The 19590-nt window shown below is 30.8% G+C and overlaps 1 protein-coding gene and 1 long non-coding RNA gene across 2 annotated transcripts; one reads left to right on the top strand and one right to left on the bottom strand.

The window, feature by feature from the left end:
* Positions 1 to 2506: 2506 nt before the first annotated feature.
* On the bottom strand, positions 2507 to 8054 carry LOC25496988 (probable glutamate carboxypeptidase LAMP1). Its single transcript, XM_013597739.3, has 13 exons — positions 7612 to 8054; positions 6112 to 6635; positions 5721 to 5788; positions 5488 to 5569; positions 5056 to 5148; positions 4820 to 4972; positions 4661 to 4729; positions 4368 to 4455; positions 4004 to 4087; positions 3769 to 3857; positions 3540 to 3659; positions 3164 to 3304; positions 2507 to 2768 (listed from the first exon to the last, which is right to left on the bottom strand). Exons 1-13 carry the CDS (start codon positions 8030 to 8032, stop codon positions 2586 to 2588), a joined length of 2115 nt encoding a protein of 704 aa, XP_013453193.3. The 5' UTR covers positions 8033 to 8054; the 3' UTR covers positions 2507 to 2585.
* LOC112422690 (uncharacterized) lies at positions 4448 to 8228 on the top strand. Its single transcript, XR_003013203.2, has 2 exons — positions 4448 to 4909; positions 7639 to 8228. It is a non-coding gene; the product is annotated as an uncharacterized lncRNA (long non-coding RNA).
* The last annotated feature ends 11362 nt before the right edge of the window (positions 8229 to 19590 follow it).

Here is a 19590-nt window from a genome sequence, read left to right as displayed (position 1 = left end):
ATTTGGAAGTTCAGAATCAAGTTTACTTGAACCAAGTTTTTGTAAATGTACTTGAACTTAGTTTGTGTAAAAATTGCAGAAAATGAAAAACTCTAATTTCTTGCTTGAAATCAAAGAATACACGTAAAGGAACTCAAAACTTGTAAAATAATAAATAAAATGGAAATAAAGGTTTATTCATGTTTTTTATTTTGATATTGGAGAAAGCTTGTTATACATAATAAGGGTGAAATGAAACTTGTGAATTATATCCTTTACACGAATTAAAAAGTTTAAAATAACAAGTTTGTTTTAAAACTTGTGCATTGCATATTAAAATAAAAAGTTTTAAATAGTTTGTTTTAGAATTGTGCATTTTATGTTAAATATATATAATTTTCTAATAATTGATTGTTGTTTTTAAATAAAAAATTGCTAGTTTTAATTTGAGTAAATAGTCAATTTGATTCCTTACTCTGCAACTCGCTGTCATAGAGGTCTTTGACTTAGGATTAAATACAAAGTAGTCCATGAATATAAACTTTTGTTGTCATTTTAGTCTCTAACGTTAAATAATCCTCTTAACTGATGATGTGGCAATGTTTTATGCTGAAAAGGGGTATGAGGTGTCACACGAACTAAAGGGATATGAAGAATTGTTTAAGGCTTTCAGGTTTAGTCATGAATCATATTTTCCCGAATTTTGTATTTGTATATCTTGAATTGCTTTGTGGTTTCTTCTTTTTAATCTCAATGTTAACTTCAAATTATACTATTTCATTTTTTAAGAAAGATTATTAGCTTCAAGAATACATATTCAACTAAACTTCAATTGATTATTTACAAATATTGTCCCAGTATATTTATCTGGGCATGTGCATTTCTGCAACATGATTGCAGAACATAAACTTAAGTCACTTGATTCAGTATTTGTTTTGTAGTAGCCATTAAAATAATCACTGATATAATGACAAACATGTTATATGAATTGTTAGCTAATATTTAGCGTTTGTTGTCGCATTTTTAGGCATGTTGTGTGTTCATGGAATAACAGCCATTGCATGGAAGCATGATAAATGTTGTAGGCGTGGAATAGCAGCCATTGCATGGAAGCAAGACAAATGTTGTGTGTCTGTAAATGTTTACTATCAGGGACCTTAATGACGTGTTTTTTTAACTTAGAAATAAAAACATGGAGCATAATTTTTTACTTAGAAATTGAAACATGAAATATGTTTATTTTTCTTTGTTGAGTGGGGGTGAATATATTAAGCAATGATTTTTTTCTTGAGGCTCATTACTTTAGGAGATTCGGCTCGGTTGAGCTCTTTGCACTTTCCATCGATATGACCGTATTGATAAGCTATGAGTATTACCATTTTGTAAGTTGGTATTTTCAAATTTGAAACCCACCCACATTGAATTTTCCATTGCATTTAATATCCATTTTGAATTTTAGTCAGTTTAAGCTATACCTCTCGAGCCACTGAAAAACAGGTTTTCCAAGAACAGATCTCAGAATACCCAAATGTTATTCTCTTCTTCATCTACCTCAGAACAACAATCGATGCTCTTCTCTCAAAATCATTCTTCATCTCTTCTTGAACCATGATTCAACGGGAGCGAAGATGGTGGGGATAGCGTGAGAGTTTTTGTTGGTGGTGAATATGTGGAACGGTGGAAAGGTTTCTTTCAAAGTCACTAAACATATACAACTTAGTTAAGCAAAACAGATCCAATGTCTTTGAAGACGAAATATTTGCCAAACTCTACTACTCACTCAATCGACGCAAACATCAAGGCTGCACTTTAGGTATATTGTTGCTTTCATTTTTCATCTACAACATTTCTTATGAATTTACTTGTATATGATATAATATAATATAAATTTTGCCTCAATAATTAAAAAAATCTATAAATAAATAAATAAAAGAAAATTAGGTTATAAAAATCCCATCCCAAAATAACCAAACACTTTGACATTCCCTTCTCTGCGATTGCGATTTCTCTCTTCTCCGATTGCAGGTATGTGTGTGTATTTTGATTTTGTTTTTCAATCAATTCTATTATTGTGATCGTGTGTTAGGGTTCTCTGATTTTCACTATCTCTTAAAATTGGGGATTAGGGTTTTAAACCTTATGCATTGGGGATGGATGGATTTTCTTGTGTAACATGATTTTTGGCGAACAAAATTCGATCATTTCTCACCTTTGTTTTACCCCAAAAATTCACAATTTAACTAACTATATTATTTTGTATTATATAATATATGCAGCTCTCTCACAATGACTTACTCCAAGGCAAGTTTTTCTGTAGCAAATGCTTTCTTTTGATCATCCTAGTTTCACAATAATTATATTACTCTTTAAACCAACATGATTTCGAACTCGCATCTTATGCTTAAAGATATGAAGGATCATGTGAAGGAGTCTGGGGGAGTCTATTCTTCGGCACATTCATGAACGTCGTGCTGAAGTTCGACTGCATAGAGTTTCTGCTAGACCTCGAACCAAGACAACTGCTAAATCTCCAAAGCCAGAATAGAATGATCTTTTTATTTGATACTGTTGGTAAAACAAGACTCAACTATGAAGTGAATTCATATTCATGTTAGTTGACCCGAAAGAACCAACGAAGCATGTTTGATGACTCTTGAGACTCTCCAAACTTCGTGTTGTACTTGACTCCACGATTCTGCACTATGTAAACTTCTTGCCATTTTTGCAGCATCATAAATTCCAGGGAATGATTGGGAGCCATAGTTATTATGTTTAGATGGTCCATATATCTGAAAAACAGGAAAAAATATTATTAGCCAACAAGCCCGTATGAGGAGCACTAATAAGCTCGGGTGGAGAGAGAAAAAAAATACATCCAAGGGGAAATCGGTTGCCATACAAACACTGGTTCGAACAAAAACCCCTTCAAAAACCACCCATAAACAAAAGCACCAACCCAAGAGAATTGACGCGGGAATATACAAATGACACACCACATGCATACCCCTGCGTCAACACCGAAACCGCCACCCACAAACCAAGACAAAACCTCCAATAGGCAACCAACCTGCTGCTGCAAGAGACAACCAACCACCACACAATATATTTTTCTTTTTCTTTTCAATGTGTGCTTATGAAAAGCTTTTAAAGGTAGGAAAATTCCTGAAGAAAAAAAAAGACTTACCAAATGCTTATACCAAGGTATTCCTAAGAGACCATCTCTGTCAGTGAATGCACGCTCAGCCATCATAAGTCTATCATTTAGTTCTCTCACTTTCAAGTGGTCCATCTTCCATGTTTTCCAACCTTTACTTGCTTCTATTTCCTGAATAATCACATTTCAATTATTTTACACTTTAGAGAATCTATTTCACATTGAGCCACTCCAATAATTAGGTATGCATTATAGAAAATGTGACAATACTTGGGTATATTTAGGTATCTAAAAGATTTCAGTGACAATAATTTACACATTCACGGACAAAAATGATTGTTTACTCGCGATATGCTCATGTTTATATAATAATTAAAGGCCATGTATTGAGATACTTAATACATACCTTTATCTGTTCATTTATCTTGGTTGCAGCTTTTTCAAGTTCCTTGATGGACTTATACATAGGAGACAAATTTATTATATCTTCATTTGAAATCTCATTTTTAAGTGACTCCATGCTAAGCTGCATTCAAATATTAATTTGATTTGTAAGCATCTTTGATTCTCTAAAATTTAGTGAGAATAGTCTTTGCCTAACTACAATGTTTGATTAAATCACCATCTAATGTAACCTGAAGCTCCTTAGCATAGGATGAATAATTAAAAGGTAAGAATTCCTCGTCTGCTAGCCAAAGTGCTACTAAACCCCAAACACTTGCAGCTGTTTTTTACAAAAAAAATTACTGGTGTAAGTAAAACATGATAACATTTTTTCCCCATATAGATAAGTTTAATTGATATGCAATTTCAGTGTAAAAATATACACATATCAATCAATTATAATCGTTGAATAATTCATGTACTAACCTGCAACATGTCTTTGAAATACAGGATCACCAAATTTTGTCATCCAGACGAAATCATCATATTGTGAATGGTATACTGGGTATCCTGCAACATATGTGAAATAAATTTGGTTTTAATGTCTGCTCATTGATGACAAAATGTTACATCTAGGCATAGAATCCTGAGCTTGATTGTTTGTTTTGCACATCACCCAATTGACAAGTGTATATTCGTTTCGACTATTGAAGGAATTTGAATTATGTTTCAAAACTTATGTTCTTTCATATTGTTAATGATTTGCTTCTACCAAACAATGACATGTATTACAGAAGTTAAATTATTGATATGTCATGATCAATAATTAAAAGAATAAATTGTGTTTTACCTTTTCCAAAGGCTATGTCAGCTGCTGGAATTCCCACATGCTGCAGAAAAGGTGCATAATCTGATACTCTACCTCCTAACCTTCCAAACTTTTAGATAAATGGTTTATGATCATGTTCAGTTACACAGATATTATAAAGTTTAATGTCACTGATAATTCACTAATTTATTGAAATCAAAGAAGTAAACTGAATGTTTCTTCTATGCAATATTGATTTTAATCTTCTCTCAGTATCTCCCAAGCCCTACCTCAAATTGCTATATAAAAATGTGAACAAACTGCTATATACTTGCCTGAGGAGAACTATTAGAATCAGTCCAAGAATCATAGATACTTTGTGATGAGTTATCTGGATCTTTGACCTACAAATAATAAACATCATTGTATATTCTCTTACTGATTATGCATACAAGTTCTAATTCTAGTTGTTTTATATTCAACTCTTATCATACTTTCTGAGTTGCTTTTATGATCAATTCTTCAAGCTGTGGAGTAGCACTAGCACGGAACCCTGGTCCACCTACTGCACTGTCAACATTCAAGTAAGCAACTGTCCTTGAAGCAAGAATTTCTCTATTCTCTTCTACCCATTCTGTTGATCCTATCTGGAAAATATAATGAGTCAAATTTTGATGCGGCATTCATCTTTTGTGTGTAACAAATTATAGAAAATAAAGAAGAAAATTACAATGCCATATTCCTCAGCATCCCAATTGCATAAGATTATTGTTCTTCTAGGCTTCCATCCTTTTTTCTGAAGCTTGCCTAGTCTTTGAGCTACCTGAATTTTCATGTCACAAGTCACTTTTTTTTTCTTTTCTTTTTCTAGCTGGTTTTGCCATTAATTATCAAATGATTTAATTGTTATGATATGTTAATATAAAGATTTTTTAAATCACAGTTGTCAGATTATTAAAAATATTTGACTTTAATCGTATTTAGGACTATTAGAAAAAAAAACCTAAAACCAAACCGCATTGCATCGAAAAAACTGAACTTTGACTAAAAGTTCATCGAAAAATCACGTACAAGATGATTTGTCATTGGTTTAATGTGTAAGGGGCATCAAAATTATACTCATAGACTAAACCATGTGTACAAAGTACAAAACAATTGTTACCTCAAGTAATGCTGCAGTGCCACTATTAGGATCAACTGCTCCAAATGTCCATGCATCCCTATGGTTGCCTAAGATGACAAATCTACAAACAGTTGCAAAAGTTACTAAATAAATTTTTTCAAGAAAACAAAGACTGAGATTTTCTATTGTTCTCTCAATCTTGGGTTGCATCACATATCATTGCTATTGAATGATGCAAATGAATGAATGATGAAAGAGGAACTCTTGCATACCTGTCAGGCTCTTCTGCTCCTTCAATCACACCAATAACATTTTGAATTGTTGCTATAACTTGCTGCCCCTGAAAGCTCGTTGAATATTGTTGAAGTTAATTTAAAGTTAGCTGTTTAAGTTAGTTACAAGTTAGTTATGATTATTTAGTTTAGTTAGGATTACTATAAGTGTCATCAAATATTGGCCATGGCAGATTTTTTGACAACTGCCACGGCCAATTTCCGAAGGATGGCAGCACCATGGCGTTTTATGGCGGCGCCTTATGGCATATTTTTGGCTTTCCGCCATGGTCCGCCATCCTCCATCAATAACAACGATTACTATATAGTTCAAGTGCATCCTAGACACTCATTTTAAGCAACTTTTTTCATTCAACTAATTCTAACATACCGTGTAACTTAGATTGAGAATTCCGGGTCCAGGTCCAACCCTATAAGTAGGTGCATCTTTACTTCCCTGCCAATCATCCTCAGCAACAGGACCACCAATTGACCTAATTATCTTTTCACCATCTTCACCTGACACTGGCAATGAAGGTATCAAAGGAACATCACCTCCTTTCTCCACTTCATCCATTGATAGTCTCTCACACTCACCACAACTAGCCCAACCAGGTGTTGTAGGATCTCCAACTCTACTATAAACCCCTCCAATTTGAACACCACTTGGTGGCAACCATTTTTCATTAGGGAACCACTTTGCTTCATCAGAACCACCATTGTCCTTTTTATCTGAATATATCACCACTCCAATAGCACCTTCATTATATGCATTCTTCACAATATCTCCTCTATAGACTTTTCCATACTTTGCCAATACAACTGTGTTTGAAACATTGATTCCCATTTCTTTGAGTTTCAAATAGTCCTCCACCCTTCCGTAGTTTGCATAAACCACATAACCAATGGCAGTACCTGATCCACGAGGTCTTAGTTCAGTGGTTAGAGTTTTACTTTGTAACATCAAAGAACAAAGTTCAAATTCTCTCGAGGACGGTTGTAAAATGATCATCGGTGACACTTTGATTAATAATAGAGTTAATCGATAATTTGGTCTTTGAAATTGTATGCATCAGACGAAATGATCACTAAACTTTTGCGAAATGGCATATACATCCTTAAAATTGTAAAATGACTATAACATTAGTCCCTCCATTAAGTTTTACGGTTAGAGACTATGACGTGACACATTATCTGAATATGTGTCATCTTCATGCTGGTCTCACATCAAGGCCATCTCACTAGAGACTAGTTTGTCTTTGAAAATTATTTCATTCACAAAATAATTTGCAGGTAAACAATCATTTTGGTCCATGAAAGTGTCAGACACGGTCAATATAGTCCCTGAATGTATTGAAATTACAAACACATCCCTAAGCGTTACTTTAGTTTGTAATTTATGGACTAAATTGACATTAAAAAACACATTTCATGACTAAATTAACTAACTAAAGACATACTAAAGAACCAAAAAGACTAACAATAGATATTTAAGTACATTTTGCAATTTCGACAAATTGAGACACTATAGTTACAACACCTCACATGTCCAAGGACCAAAATGGTTGTCTGTTCAAGATTTTGTTAGTAATTAGTCAACGCACAACTACGATTACTACCAAATTTGTTCCTGAGATGATCTAAATTTTATAGGCAAATTAACATGCAATGTGACATGTCCAATTAACATGTTAAATCATAGCTTCTAACCATATAAGTTAAAAGGAGGACCGATTTAAATGACAATTTACGATTTCAAAGATGTATTTGCCAATTTCGAAAAATGAAGGACTATTTTGATTAATGCTTACAATTTCGACGATAAATTTGATTACTACTCTTACATAATAATTTCTCTCAAATTTTAAATAAAAATAGAAAATGGCAGTACCTGACTTAGCATATGCATGGAATGTAGGGACAACCTCATCTATCACATCAGCATAAGGATCACCTTCATAGCTTTCTTGTCTTAGATTGAAGCTAAAAGAAGATTCTGTTGAAGAGTTTGTCAGAACCAAGGAACGTGAAAAAGGATATGCAAGAGCAACATCATAGGATGTTACATGAGTTGGTATGTTAGATGAGGTGAGTATTGAGACAACATAAGCTGCAGCTTCATTGTTGGCTTCAGAACCTGCTATGTGGGGTCTATGAGTGAGAACTTTAAGGTTGTTAGATACTGAGACATTATCTGATAGAGAATTGGATATAAAGAGAGAGTGATAATAGCTAGATTTCTTGGTTGGAGTAAGTAACAAGTAAGATGTGGCTATGGCTAATAAGGTGATGATGATGCTTGTTTTGATCATGGCATATGCTAATTAAAACGTTGATGGATATATAGTGTTCTTTTTGCTTAGTTGATAGTGTTTTTGAGGTGTTTAAGGTTGGACAAGTTTCTTGGTTTCTAGGGTTTGCCCGTAAGAATGAGATAGAGAAAGATTGTTATATATATACTACTATTTTGTTGAAGTTGGTTTTGATTAAGAGAGATAAATTAAATGATGTGACTGGTTTTATTTTTTTTCATTTGGATGTGTTCAAATAGTTTTAATTTGAGGTTGTGCCGAAGTAAATATTTCTCGAGATAAAGATATGCCTAATGTCGGAAGAATACAATGCTATATGTTTTCCTTTTGGAATGAGTCATGACAATATGCAACTATCAATTTTTAAACTGGCATCTTATTCTTCAATTTGTTTTGGTTTTAAATATCCGTACTAGTTACAAACCCGTGTTTCGCACGGGTTTAATAACGTATTTTGTAAAAAAAATTATTTCAAAAGAAAAATGAGCAAATTAATGAATATTGCACAAACATTATAAATCTTTATCAAAATATTTATGAAAGTTTTATCAAGTCTTTAATAGAGATTAATATTTGTGAGATTGTGATGATTGATAAAAGAATTAAAAAGAGTAAAGAGTATAGAAATAAATTTATTAAAGAATTAACAATTTGTTTAAACTTATTTTTGTTACAATTTAGGCCAAAAAAATATATTGGACTTCATTGAGTTTCTCTCTAATTTCTTTTATCATGCTTGAAGCTATGACTCTGAGTTTGAAAACTGCAAAATTCACAAAAATTATTGAAGAAACACTATAAACAAATAAACGACATCGTCAAAAATGAAATCATATTTGGCTATAGTGATCAAGCAAACAAAAGAAAAAGAAGCATATTAAATACCTATAATCAATGGATTCTAATTGCATAGAGACGACACTTATATTTTCTCTATGTCTAGTCATCAATGAGAGTGATTGTTTTGCGCTTTCCTTTCAGAATTATTCTTGACACCTCGTTTGGGAAATGCTAAACAGGGAAATAATTGTAATATTAGTATGATGCATATTAACATGGATAAGATGTATGCGAATATAGTTACATATAATTTATAAAATGAAGGTAACATAACTGATTTTAAGCTAAATAAAATGTACCATGACTTCTAATTTATCTTCCTATAAAGTCTAGATAAATGCATGCATGTGCATTATATGTACCCCATTGACCAATTAACATTGTTGAAACAAATGAAAATTAAGCATCACTCCCGCATGTGCATCTATAGCTAGCACCATTTGACATTGATGTCTTCGAACATTTGGTGCAACTCTCATAATACCATTAGAACAGGTTAGGATTGAATTTAGTTGTTTTTCCAAATAGTGATGCAGTATGTATCCTGACACAAATTATGCACATGAAATAAAGAATAATGCAATATGCATTTTTAATTTGTGCGTAAAAACTCAAAGCATGTTTGTGCATAAAAAAAAAAAACAGACCTTGACTAAGTTTATAAATTCATCAATTGGCCTAACTTGAGACAAATTGGAAAAATCGTTCTACGAAGTACGTTGAGAAGAAGCCGAACTCTCACTTAAGTTATGACGGAAGCTTTGACTCTGAGCTTGAGAAGTGTTAAGTTCACGAGAACAATTCAAGAAACATGGTCAATAAACAATCAAATCAGATTGTGAAATAATAAGTTACTCTAACACTGTATTGTGAAATCATAATGCAAACTTACTAAGTCTTAAACTTTTCAACAACCGGATGATGTAGGTTGATGAACAGCCTCGAACCTGACCAATTGTTACATCTATTTGGGTTACCATTGACTACAAAATGGAAGCAAAGAATTCAAGGTAAATAGATGGTAAATGATAAAGCTACAGAGTATTTTACCCATAGTGTTACATCAACTATATTTCCACTGCATAAGCAAGGACATCTTTCAGGTCATTATCAAACTTATACAAAATCCTATCATCTGATGCTGACAAATTAGAAAATAATACCTTTTATCTTTCAACACAATGTTCGTACACGGTTTCTTTCCAGTCCGAATTGGTGTTGTCTTGACAATCTCATGAAAAAACCCAATGATTTCTTAAAATTTTTTTACATCTATAAGAACATTATAATCGGAGAAAACACATTAAATTAAAGCACATAACTATACCATATAAAATTTCAATTTTAAATTTTCCATCTTGGATTTCCTTAAATGACTTAAAAAGCAAAAATCATGAGTAAGAACATTAGTTAACTTGTCATACTTCTGCACCTTTGTGCCATAACCAAAAACAACCTTAAAGGGATTAAATGCAATGTCATTATCAAACACATGACAATTATACAAAGTATAAGTCTTGTTTTCCTCGATCAAAGCCTTCCAATGCTCCAAATCTCTATATCGAGTTATTACATGAACTTGATCACCCTAAATCCGAGAAAGAAACAAAAAAATATAAATAAATCAAAACGTACACTAATAAGTAATATTGATAAATCATAAAGGAAATTACTACAAATCTTAACTAACTCATCTAACCTTTGCATCACAAATAATGAGCTTCATATGTTGATTCTCATTACTACCAGTCATAATTCAAGAATCCAGCACTCCAAATCCTATTTTCCAAATGTCCAAATCATTTTTGAGATACTTAATGTAGTCATAATCCCTTGACATTGAAATTCATATAAAGAAATACAATAATACATCATTTAATTTTATTCCCTTTGTTCATTTTGATATCGAAAGAAGCTAACATATTTCTATGTGATCAATTTTTGTATCATCAAATTAACCTGATCTTAAATGTACAAATTTTTATCATCAACTTTCTGGACCTCAATGATATGATCGAAACAAATTTACACCAATCAACTTTTCGTACGGCTCGATGATATAGGAAAGAATAAACCAAATATGAAAACTGTTACAGCTTTAGGATTATTCACAAAAACTAATATAACTCAAATGCATCAATTATTTTCAACTACTGTACCAGAAGCTAAAATAACAATTGTGTCAAAACTTTATCATGAGTTAAAATTCAGTCATCATGACCTCTACTATACTCCACATAACAAAGGAAGATTTTTCTACAACCATGCAACATAACAATTTTTGGTACATAATCCAATAACAATTGGAAAAAAAAACTTTAAAATGCAGAATCATGAAAAAAGGAAGAAAACCATCTATGATGAAGCAAAAACTAAAATAGTGTCGAAAAATGAACCCCTTAAGCCATAAAAATCAGTCAACTCAAGTCATGCATGGTCTCAGAACCATGAAAAAAAAATAGAAAATGACCTCTTTTTTTTTGTGATGGCCGGGGTTTGAACCCCGGACCTTGCATATTTTATGCATTGTCCATACCAATTGAGCTAAGCTCACGAGGACGAAGAAAATGACCTCTTATGAAGAAGAAAGTGAAACAGTGTTCCCGACTGAACTTAGACACCGTTTGGTCAAAGGTTTTTTACGGTCTAAAAGTTACTTCAAAACAAAGTTAAAATAAAGGCTTTTAAGAAAGAAGCTAAAGTTGTTTGGTTTCTTTGTTTTTTTAGTTTTAAAGCTATTTAAGTTAAATGTTGTTTGACAAAATATTATACAAACTTTGAATTTATTATTTTTTATATGGTGTCCGGGGTTCGAACCCCGGACTTGACATATATTTATGCATTGTTCCTATCAACTGAGCTAAACTCATGAGGACAAAACTTTGAATTTATTATGAATTATCATAATAATTAAATAAAATGTTTAGAATAATTTTTGAAGGCTAAAAATGTTAAAAATATAAAAGATATTTTTTTTTTTTACAAATACTATATTTACTCAATAATGTTTATTTTGTGTAACATGAATACAAATTTGTATCATCATATAAATGACTTGTTAAATATTTGAATAGGAGAAACAATTTAAGGAGTCTGAAATAATAATATCAAAATAGTTGATTTTTTCTATTTCTATTATACTCTATAACAAATTTCGTTATAAGAATACCAAATTTTTGGCGTCTTTCAAAAAGATAAGAATTTATATTATATGATATTATATTTGTTACATTGTTGGTGTCATGGAAACAGATATGTTTAGTTTTTTTTTAATATGAAAATGATATGCATAGTTTGTTACAATATTCAGCTAAAAAAACAGACAGACGAACATAAAGTATTATTCTAAACGTTAATGTGTGTGTATATATTCGCGAGGTTGAAGAAAGGAAATAAAAATATTTGGTATCATTAAATGACAGCGTGAATAAAAATATTTGTTAGGTTGTGATGATTAAACAATATTGAAATTAAAATAATTAATATTGTGTTTGACCCAACTTCTCCTTAAAAATGTAGAAAAGTTGGAAAAAAGCCAGGTCAAACGATACCTTAATCTCCCACAACGGCAATGTAGAAACAACTGAATTTGGGAGAAAAAATTGAAAAATAGTTAAAAGTTATTAAAAATTAAAAAATAATTTAAAAAATTGGTGAGGGGCAAAATGGAAAATATGGCATAAAAAAGGTGAGGTGGCAACAAACCAAACCTATCAATTAAAAAATTACCTAAATGCCCATCCCAGGGATAAAATGGGAATTTCATATGGCATCAATTTTAATAGAGTATATAGATTAAATATTATGACACGTTGATGTTATGTTATTGTTCACTAATCAAGAATCTCTGAAGTTTTCTTACTAAAAAAATAAAAATATTTTGACCATTGAAAGATAAAAAGAGGAGTGTTTTTAATTTGATAAAATGTTGAGCCGTTAGTTAAATAGGGGCGAAGAATCTTCAGTGAAGATTTAAAACCTAAGAAAATATAAAGGCCATCCTTTTCCAATGAACACATTGGCATTTGGTGCATTGTATGCCCTACAAGTATAAAGAAAAGTTGTATTGAGATAATTTTCTTTAAGGAAAATGATTTAGGTGATCCGTAAATACAATTTAGATGATAGCTGCAAAAACATTTAATATGTTATCATGCGCGTAAAATCCACAATTCTCAATTGGTAAAAGAGTATGAGTTTCGTCGCTGATCTCTTTTGAAGAAAAAAAATTGATTCAAGTTAATTAACCGTAAAATGGTTCATTTAAGACAAAACTTATGATCGTCTTTAAAATTGTTCTCGACACTCACTTGGATTCCCTCTCAGATAAAACCAAATTGGATAAGAGATTTACATTTACGCTTCTCATTAGTCATTACACAAGTGTGACGGTCTTTACCATGCATGCATGAGAGAAATCAAATTGCATGTTATGAAAGATTTATGGCTTAATTGCATTTTTCCCCCCTATAGTTTGCCAATTGTGCGATTTTGCACCCCATAGTTTTAAACGAGCGATTTTGCCCCCTATAGTTTTCCCCCTTTCTGATTTTATGGTCTCCATGACATTTAGTGCTGATATGTCTGTTTTTTTATCAATTAATGTGTGCCACGTGTGTAATTCCATTTTTTAAAAAATAAAAAAAATGATATTTTTCAGATTTTGAGAGAAGGAGGCATGTGATATTTCTTCTTAAAATCTGAAAAATCACGTGCCCCCTTCTCTCAAAATCTGAAAAATACTATTTTTTTTTAATTTTAAAAATGGAATTACACACGTGGCGCACATTAATTGATAAAAAACCAACACTAAATGTCATGGGGACCATAAAATTAGAAAGGAAAAACTATAGGGGACAAAATCGCTCGTGTAAAACTATAAAGTACAAAATCGCACAACTGACAAACTATAGGAGGGAAAAATACAATTAAACCAAGATTTATTTATCAATTCATCATGGTTATTGTTATGGAGATGTAAGTTATCATCAATTGTATACAAGTGAATTGATATTTATGTTAGATAACCCGAAAGAACCAACGAAGCATGTTTGATGACTCGAGACTCTCCAAACTTCGTGTTGTACTTGACGCCATATGTAGTATGTAGGTTTCTGACCATTTTTACATAAATTCTAGGAAATGATTGGGAGCCATAGTCATTATGTTTTAGATGGTCCATATATAATATTATTTATCTTTGTATATTAGTAAAAAAATATGGTCATAATATGTCAGATCAAAAGTGCACATTGTCAAATATATCATCTAATATGGGATAGAGGGAGTACTATTTAAGGCCCTTAAAGAATGCCCCGGAAAACTAGTTAATATTTCCCTTAATTAAAATGGTGAATAGACAATTTGGTCTTCGAAATCGTAAGCATTGGTCAAAATGATCATTGAATTTATGAAATGACAAATACATCCTTAAAATCGTAAAATGACCATAAAAATAGTCCCCTCTATTAACTTTTACCGTTAGGGATTATGACGTGACACATTATTCGAATATGCGTCATCTCCATGTTGGTATCACATCAATGCCATCAAACCATAGAAAAATTTGTGTATGAAATTTATGTCTCATGGAATAATTTGCAGGTAAATAATAATATTGCTCTCTAAATGTGTGAGACGACGCGATCATTATAGTCCCTGAATGTATTGAAATTGCAAACACATCTCCAAATTTCTCTTTAGCGTGTAATTTATGAACTAAATTGATCAAAGAGAAAGATATTTGAGGACTAAACTAACTAAAGACACATTCGAGAATAAAAAAACTAACATCAAAACAATTGAATGGTGTATCTCAATCGAAGTTTGAGAAGAAAAAAACCGCGAAGATCCGAAGGAAAAAAAGAGATAAATGCAAATAAATTTATTAACACTGATGAGTTTATTATAGAAAAAGATTTCTGGAGTGATGGTTCACATATTACAAAATAGATGAGGGGCCCACATCAAAACTTGACGGGTTTAAAGTTTGGTGGACACACATCACCTTTTAAGGGAAATGTTAATTTGTGCCCTTATAAATTATGTTTTTAGGGCACATGTTAAGAATTCTACTAATAGGAAATTATGTATTGGAAATGATGTTAATTTATTGTTCAAAATGTTTAATAATTTATTTTTCAATTAATTCTTACCATTAATGGAATGAAATTAATGCTTAACATGTGCTCTAAGAGCACAAGTTAACATGACCCTTGTTTTAATATATTTATTCTAGGCTAAATTGCATTTTTGGTCCCTTAATTAAAATTCAATTTATTTTGGTCCCTTAACTTCTCTCCGTTACACATTTTGGTCATTTCCGTTAGTTTTAATTCAAAAACGTTGAATTTTCTTCATTTTCTTCTGGAATTTTTCTGGGAATCTTGTTGTTGAAGGTTGATGGAGATGATATGAAGATGAAAAAGAGGAGAAGAAGATGAAGAAGACCTAAAACGTTTTTGAATTAAAACTAACGGAAAGGACTAAAATGTGTAACAGAGAGAAATTATGGGAAAAAAAATAAATCGAATTTTAATGGCTTAATTGCTTTGTGTTCAATTGCACTTTTGCCCCATATCTTTTTGCTAATTGTGAGATTTTGCACCCTCTTTTTTTTTTTTTTTTATTTATTTTATTTTTTTTAGCGATTTGCACCCTATCTTTATCCCCTTTTCCTCTCTTTTAATGATGATTTTGAACAAAACACAATTGGCAAAAGATAGGGTGCAAAATCGCTCAAAAATAAGAGGGGGTGCAAAATCGTACAATTAACAAAAGATAGGGGAAAAACTGCAATTAAGCCAATTTTAATTAAGGGATAAAAACAATACTACCTAAATAGTTAAGGGACCAAAAATGCAATTTAACCTTTATTCTTCAATTCAACGCACTACTTAAAAAAATCAGCAAATATGTCTCAAATAACTTTATATATATCATTATATTTTGATTGGAAAAAAAAATCATTATATTTTGATTTGAAAAAAAAATCATTATATTTTGATTTGAAAAAAAAATCATTATATTTTGATAAAATTCATTTATTTTTCAATACAATTTAGGGTTAATTAAGATTTTGGTCCCTATAAATATCTGCAGGTTTGTTTTTAGTCCCTATAAAAATAAATCACACTTTTTAGTCCCTACAAAATTTTCCGTTAGTGTTTTTAGTCCCTGTTAAATTAAAATTTGTTTAATTATGCTTAAAATTTTAAATTTTTTAATGATTTTTTACATACTTGTTTAAAATATTATAAAAGGTTCCGCCACAATAAATTAGCTCAAAATTTTATTTTTAGGTCCAAATTTTCATTAGTTTTATCTTCAATTTTTGGCGTTTTAAAAAAAATTATATTTTATTCATTACATTTTAAAAAAATTCTAATTTTTTATAAAAGAGACTATTATAATATTCTTAACATGTATGTTAAAAATCATTTTAAAAATATAAAATTTTAAATATAATTAAACAAATTTCAATTTAATAGGGATTAACACATACTTTTAGTCCTTGTAAAATTAAAATTTGCTTAATTGTGCTTAAAATTTTAAATTTGTAACATATTTTTCACATATTTACTTAAAATATTATACAAAGTTCCTCCGCAAAAAAGTAATTTAAAATTTTATTATTAGGCCCAATTTTCATTAATATAATCTTGAAAATTTTGCTTTTAGAAAAATTCATATTTAATTCATTACATGTTAAAAAATTTAAAAAAATTATAAAAGAGTGTCTTACGATGTTATGAACATGTATGTAAAAAATCTTTCAAAAATTTAGAAGTTTAAGCATAATTAAACAAATTTTAATTTAACAGAGACTAAAAACACTAACAAATTATTTTGTAGGGACTAAAAAGTGTGATTTATTTTTATAAGGACTAAAAACAAAACTGCAGATATTTATAGGGACCAAAAACTTAATTAACCCTACAGTTTATTAAATGTAATCCGGAAAAAAGTGTAGAAACATATAGTGCTTTTATAACCAATATCCAAATTTTTTACTCTTAGTGAAGATAGGAGTACCCATTTAACTTGATGAGCTAATAGGTGAAACACCTACTATACTATTATAGATATTCTTAGATCTTAAGTCACTCAGCTTGAGTATAGATGCAATGCCTCATAGGAACTTCGCAAAACTCTCGATCTTGATTAAGCATATTATAATGATTTATAAATCACTATTAAATTCTGTATGTGGTAGGAGAAACTACAAGAACAAGACAAAGGGCATTATTATTAACCATTCCTTGCAACACATCAAGTTCTTCTCACTTAAAATTGTACAACCATACATTCATCATTCACCAATGATTATATATTAGGTCTTGTTAATGAGTATCCTCAAAACACTCTTTAAATATGTTAAATAAAATAATTATTCTTTCAAAATTTAAAAATTTTTAATTTCCAATACACTGATTGTACAACTTTTAATAAAAATTACTATTTATGATCCTTAACCATTGTCCCGAAGATACTAGTTAACATTTTCCATATACATTTTGATATGATGTTTGAGGAAATGTATTCATTCACTTCACGGATCATTTTTGTTTTGACCAAACACTTCACGGACCATTTTATTAACTTGTCTTTTGGGGAGGCTAATTAATGCATTTAGTTGAATTTTCTTTACAAAAAAACTTGTGTCCCTTTTTTTTTAAGAAAGAATTTGTGTCCTTTTGAATGTTGCTATCACCTCATAATTATGTGATGTAAGTACTTTAGCATTTTCTTAGAATCCTTCCAAGAAGAATGAAAGTTACTTTAGCATTTTCTTTCCCACTTATTTTTTTTTTCTTTCGAGTAGTCTAGTGGTTAGAGCTCACACATATTAAATTGGAAAAATGTGGTGTCTAGGGTCGAACCCCAGCTTTTGCATATATTATCCAATGTCTCTGCTAACTGAGTTAAGCTCATGGAGACTCCCACCTATTTTTATTTACCATGTTTTTCTCATTTAGTTTTGACTTACAATAAAAATTTACAATATCAATAAATCACGCTTTTAATTATATGATGATTTTAAAAGGTTAAGAATGTAAATATTTTTTGTCTAAATGAATGAGTATATCTTACTTGATCACAATCTCAAATGGAAAACGAAAGCATTTGGACACGTACGTACAAATGAAAAATAAATAAAAAATAAAATTTAGATACATAATTTATTATTACTCAATTCTTTTTTTTTTAATTCTTTTTTCTTTCAATTTTTGCGTGCGCCCAAATATTTTTCATTTGAGGTTTATGATCAAATAAGACTTGCTCATTTTTAATACCGATCAACTTATACTAATTAAATTTATTTGAGGTATAATTTTGACAATAAGAACGACTATGCACCACCATAGACCATATGCAAGGTACTTCACCCTAATTGGAATAATTTAGAATTATTCTAAACCAATATTACAAGTAACCAGCTAAACAACAAAAAATCCCTCAAAAAAAAAAAAAAAACTAAACAACAAAAATATCATAATTCTAATAACATTTATGTGGTTCCAAATTTAGGACAGTCACGATTCTGCAAAGTAGGTATTATCAAACCGAAAGTTAGCTTCAAATTATATATACACCTTACCTTATGGGAAGTCCATGATGAACACTCTGCAATCCACTATTCATAGGTTGCAAGTAAAATGATAACATTCTTTATCAAAACTTTTGGGTGAGTCTTTATTGAGTAGTTTATTAAACAAATTTTATAGAAACCTTCCATTTATATAATTATCTTATGACACATCATAATAAAAAAAAAATTAATTTTTTTTACACTAAGTTTATATGATGAAGTAGGACGTTTGTTATTTTTTTAAGTGAACATTTCATCATATACTCCCATGTTTTTAATTTAGCACTCTTAAATTATATCTCTTTCATTGTCCTAATGAGAAAGTTAGAAGAGGTTGATTTAATTGGTAATAAAGTAAGCAAATGACGTCGTCTGTCTTACTTATTATATGCTGAATTTTGGTGGGTCGGTTACTTTTGCTCCGAGATCGGAAGTTGGCGTCTAACTGTATTCTTGTTTGGTTGGCTACGGTGTTTCTCTGGTGAACCGAGGGTATGGGGTGGCCTTCTGATTTGGTTATGTAGTCTAGTGGGTAGATCGCTTTTGATTCGAGATCGGGAGTCAGTTCTTTGGTTCAAGTTTTGATTTTGGATTTTTTTGTTCTTTTGACGGACCGAAGGTTGAGAGATGGTGGAAGCTGATTGATCTTTAGAATAGTGGCTCAACTTTGGCGATAAGGACAAAGTGTTTCATTTAGAGGGGTGTTATTTTGGGATGAGTAGTGATGATGCTGGTTATGGATACCATTTTTCAGTGGTCGTTTTGTAAAAGAGTCTGTTTTAGGTGATGTCTATTTTGGTGGGTGTTGTCCTCAAGGGTGTTGAAGGTAGGGTTTGGCTAGGTGATGTGTGTAGGGGTGTCTTTTACAGTGTTTATTTTTTAGATATTATGCCAATATACAATGTCTTTTGTTTGTATTATCTGAATCAGGTCTCTATTCTTCTTGAGCATGGATATGATTTTTAATAAAATTTGTTGTTCAAAAAAGTAAGTTATGTAGTTCATACTCAATCAGGGTAAATATCTTTGGTCGGTTAATTTATAAGCATATTAAGATCTTGATGCCGACTCTAATCTTAACGAACTTTCACGATCCAACTCACCTAAATTTTAATTTTATCAAAAA

The sequence above is a fragment of the Medicago truncatula genome, chromosome 6 (genome assembly GCF_003473485.1).
Source record: "Medicago truncatula cultivar Jemalong A17 chromosome 6, MtrunA17r5.0-ANR, whole genome shotgun sequence".
Lineage (NCBI taxonomy): Eukaryota > Viridiplantae > Streptophyta > Magnoliopsida > Fabales > Fabaceae > Medicago > Medicago truncatula.
The sequence above is the reverse complement of the archived record's forward strand: the minus strand, read 5'-3'. Positions and strand labels throughout refer to the sequence as shown.

Coding starts and splice junctions, on each gene's coding strand:
- LOC25496988 (XM_013597739.3), bottom strand. CDS start 8,032: ATGATCAAAACAAGCATCATCATCACCTTATTAGCCATAGCCACATCT. Junction 6,636..7,611: donor CCATGCATATGCTAAGTCAG/GTACTGCCATTT, acceptor CTCGTGGATCAG/GTACTGCCATTGGTTATGTG. Junction 2,769..3,163: donor TACCTTGGTATAAGCATTTG/GTAAGTCTTTTT, acceptor CCTGTTTTTCAG/ATATATGGACCATCTAAACA.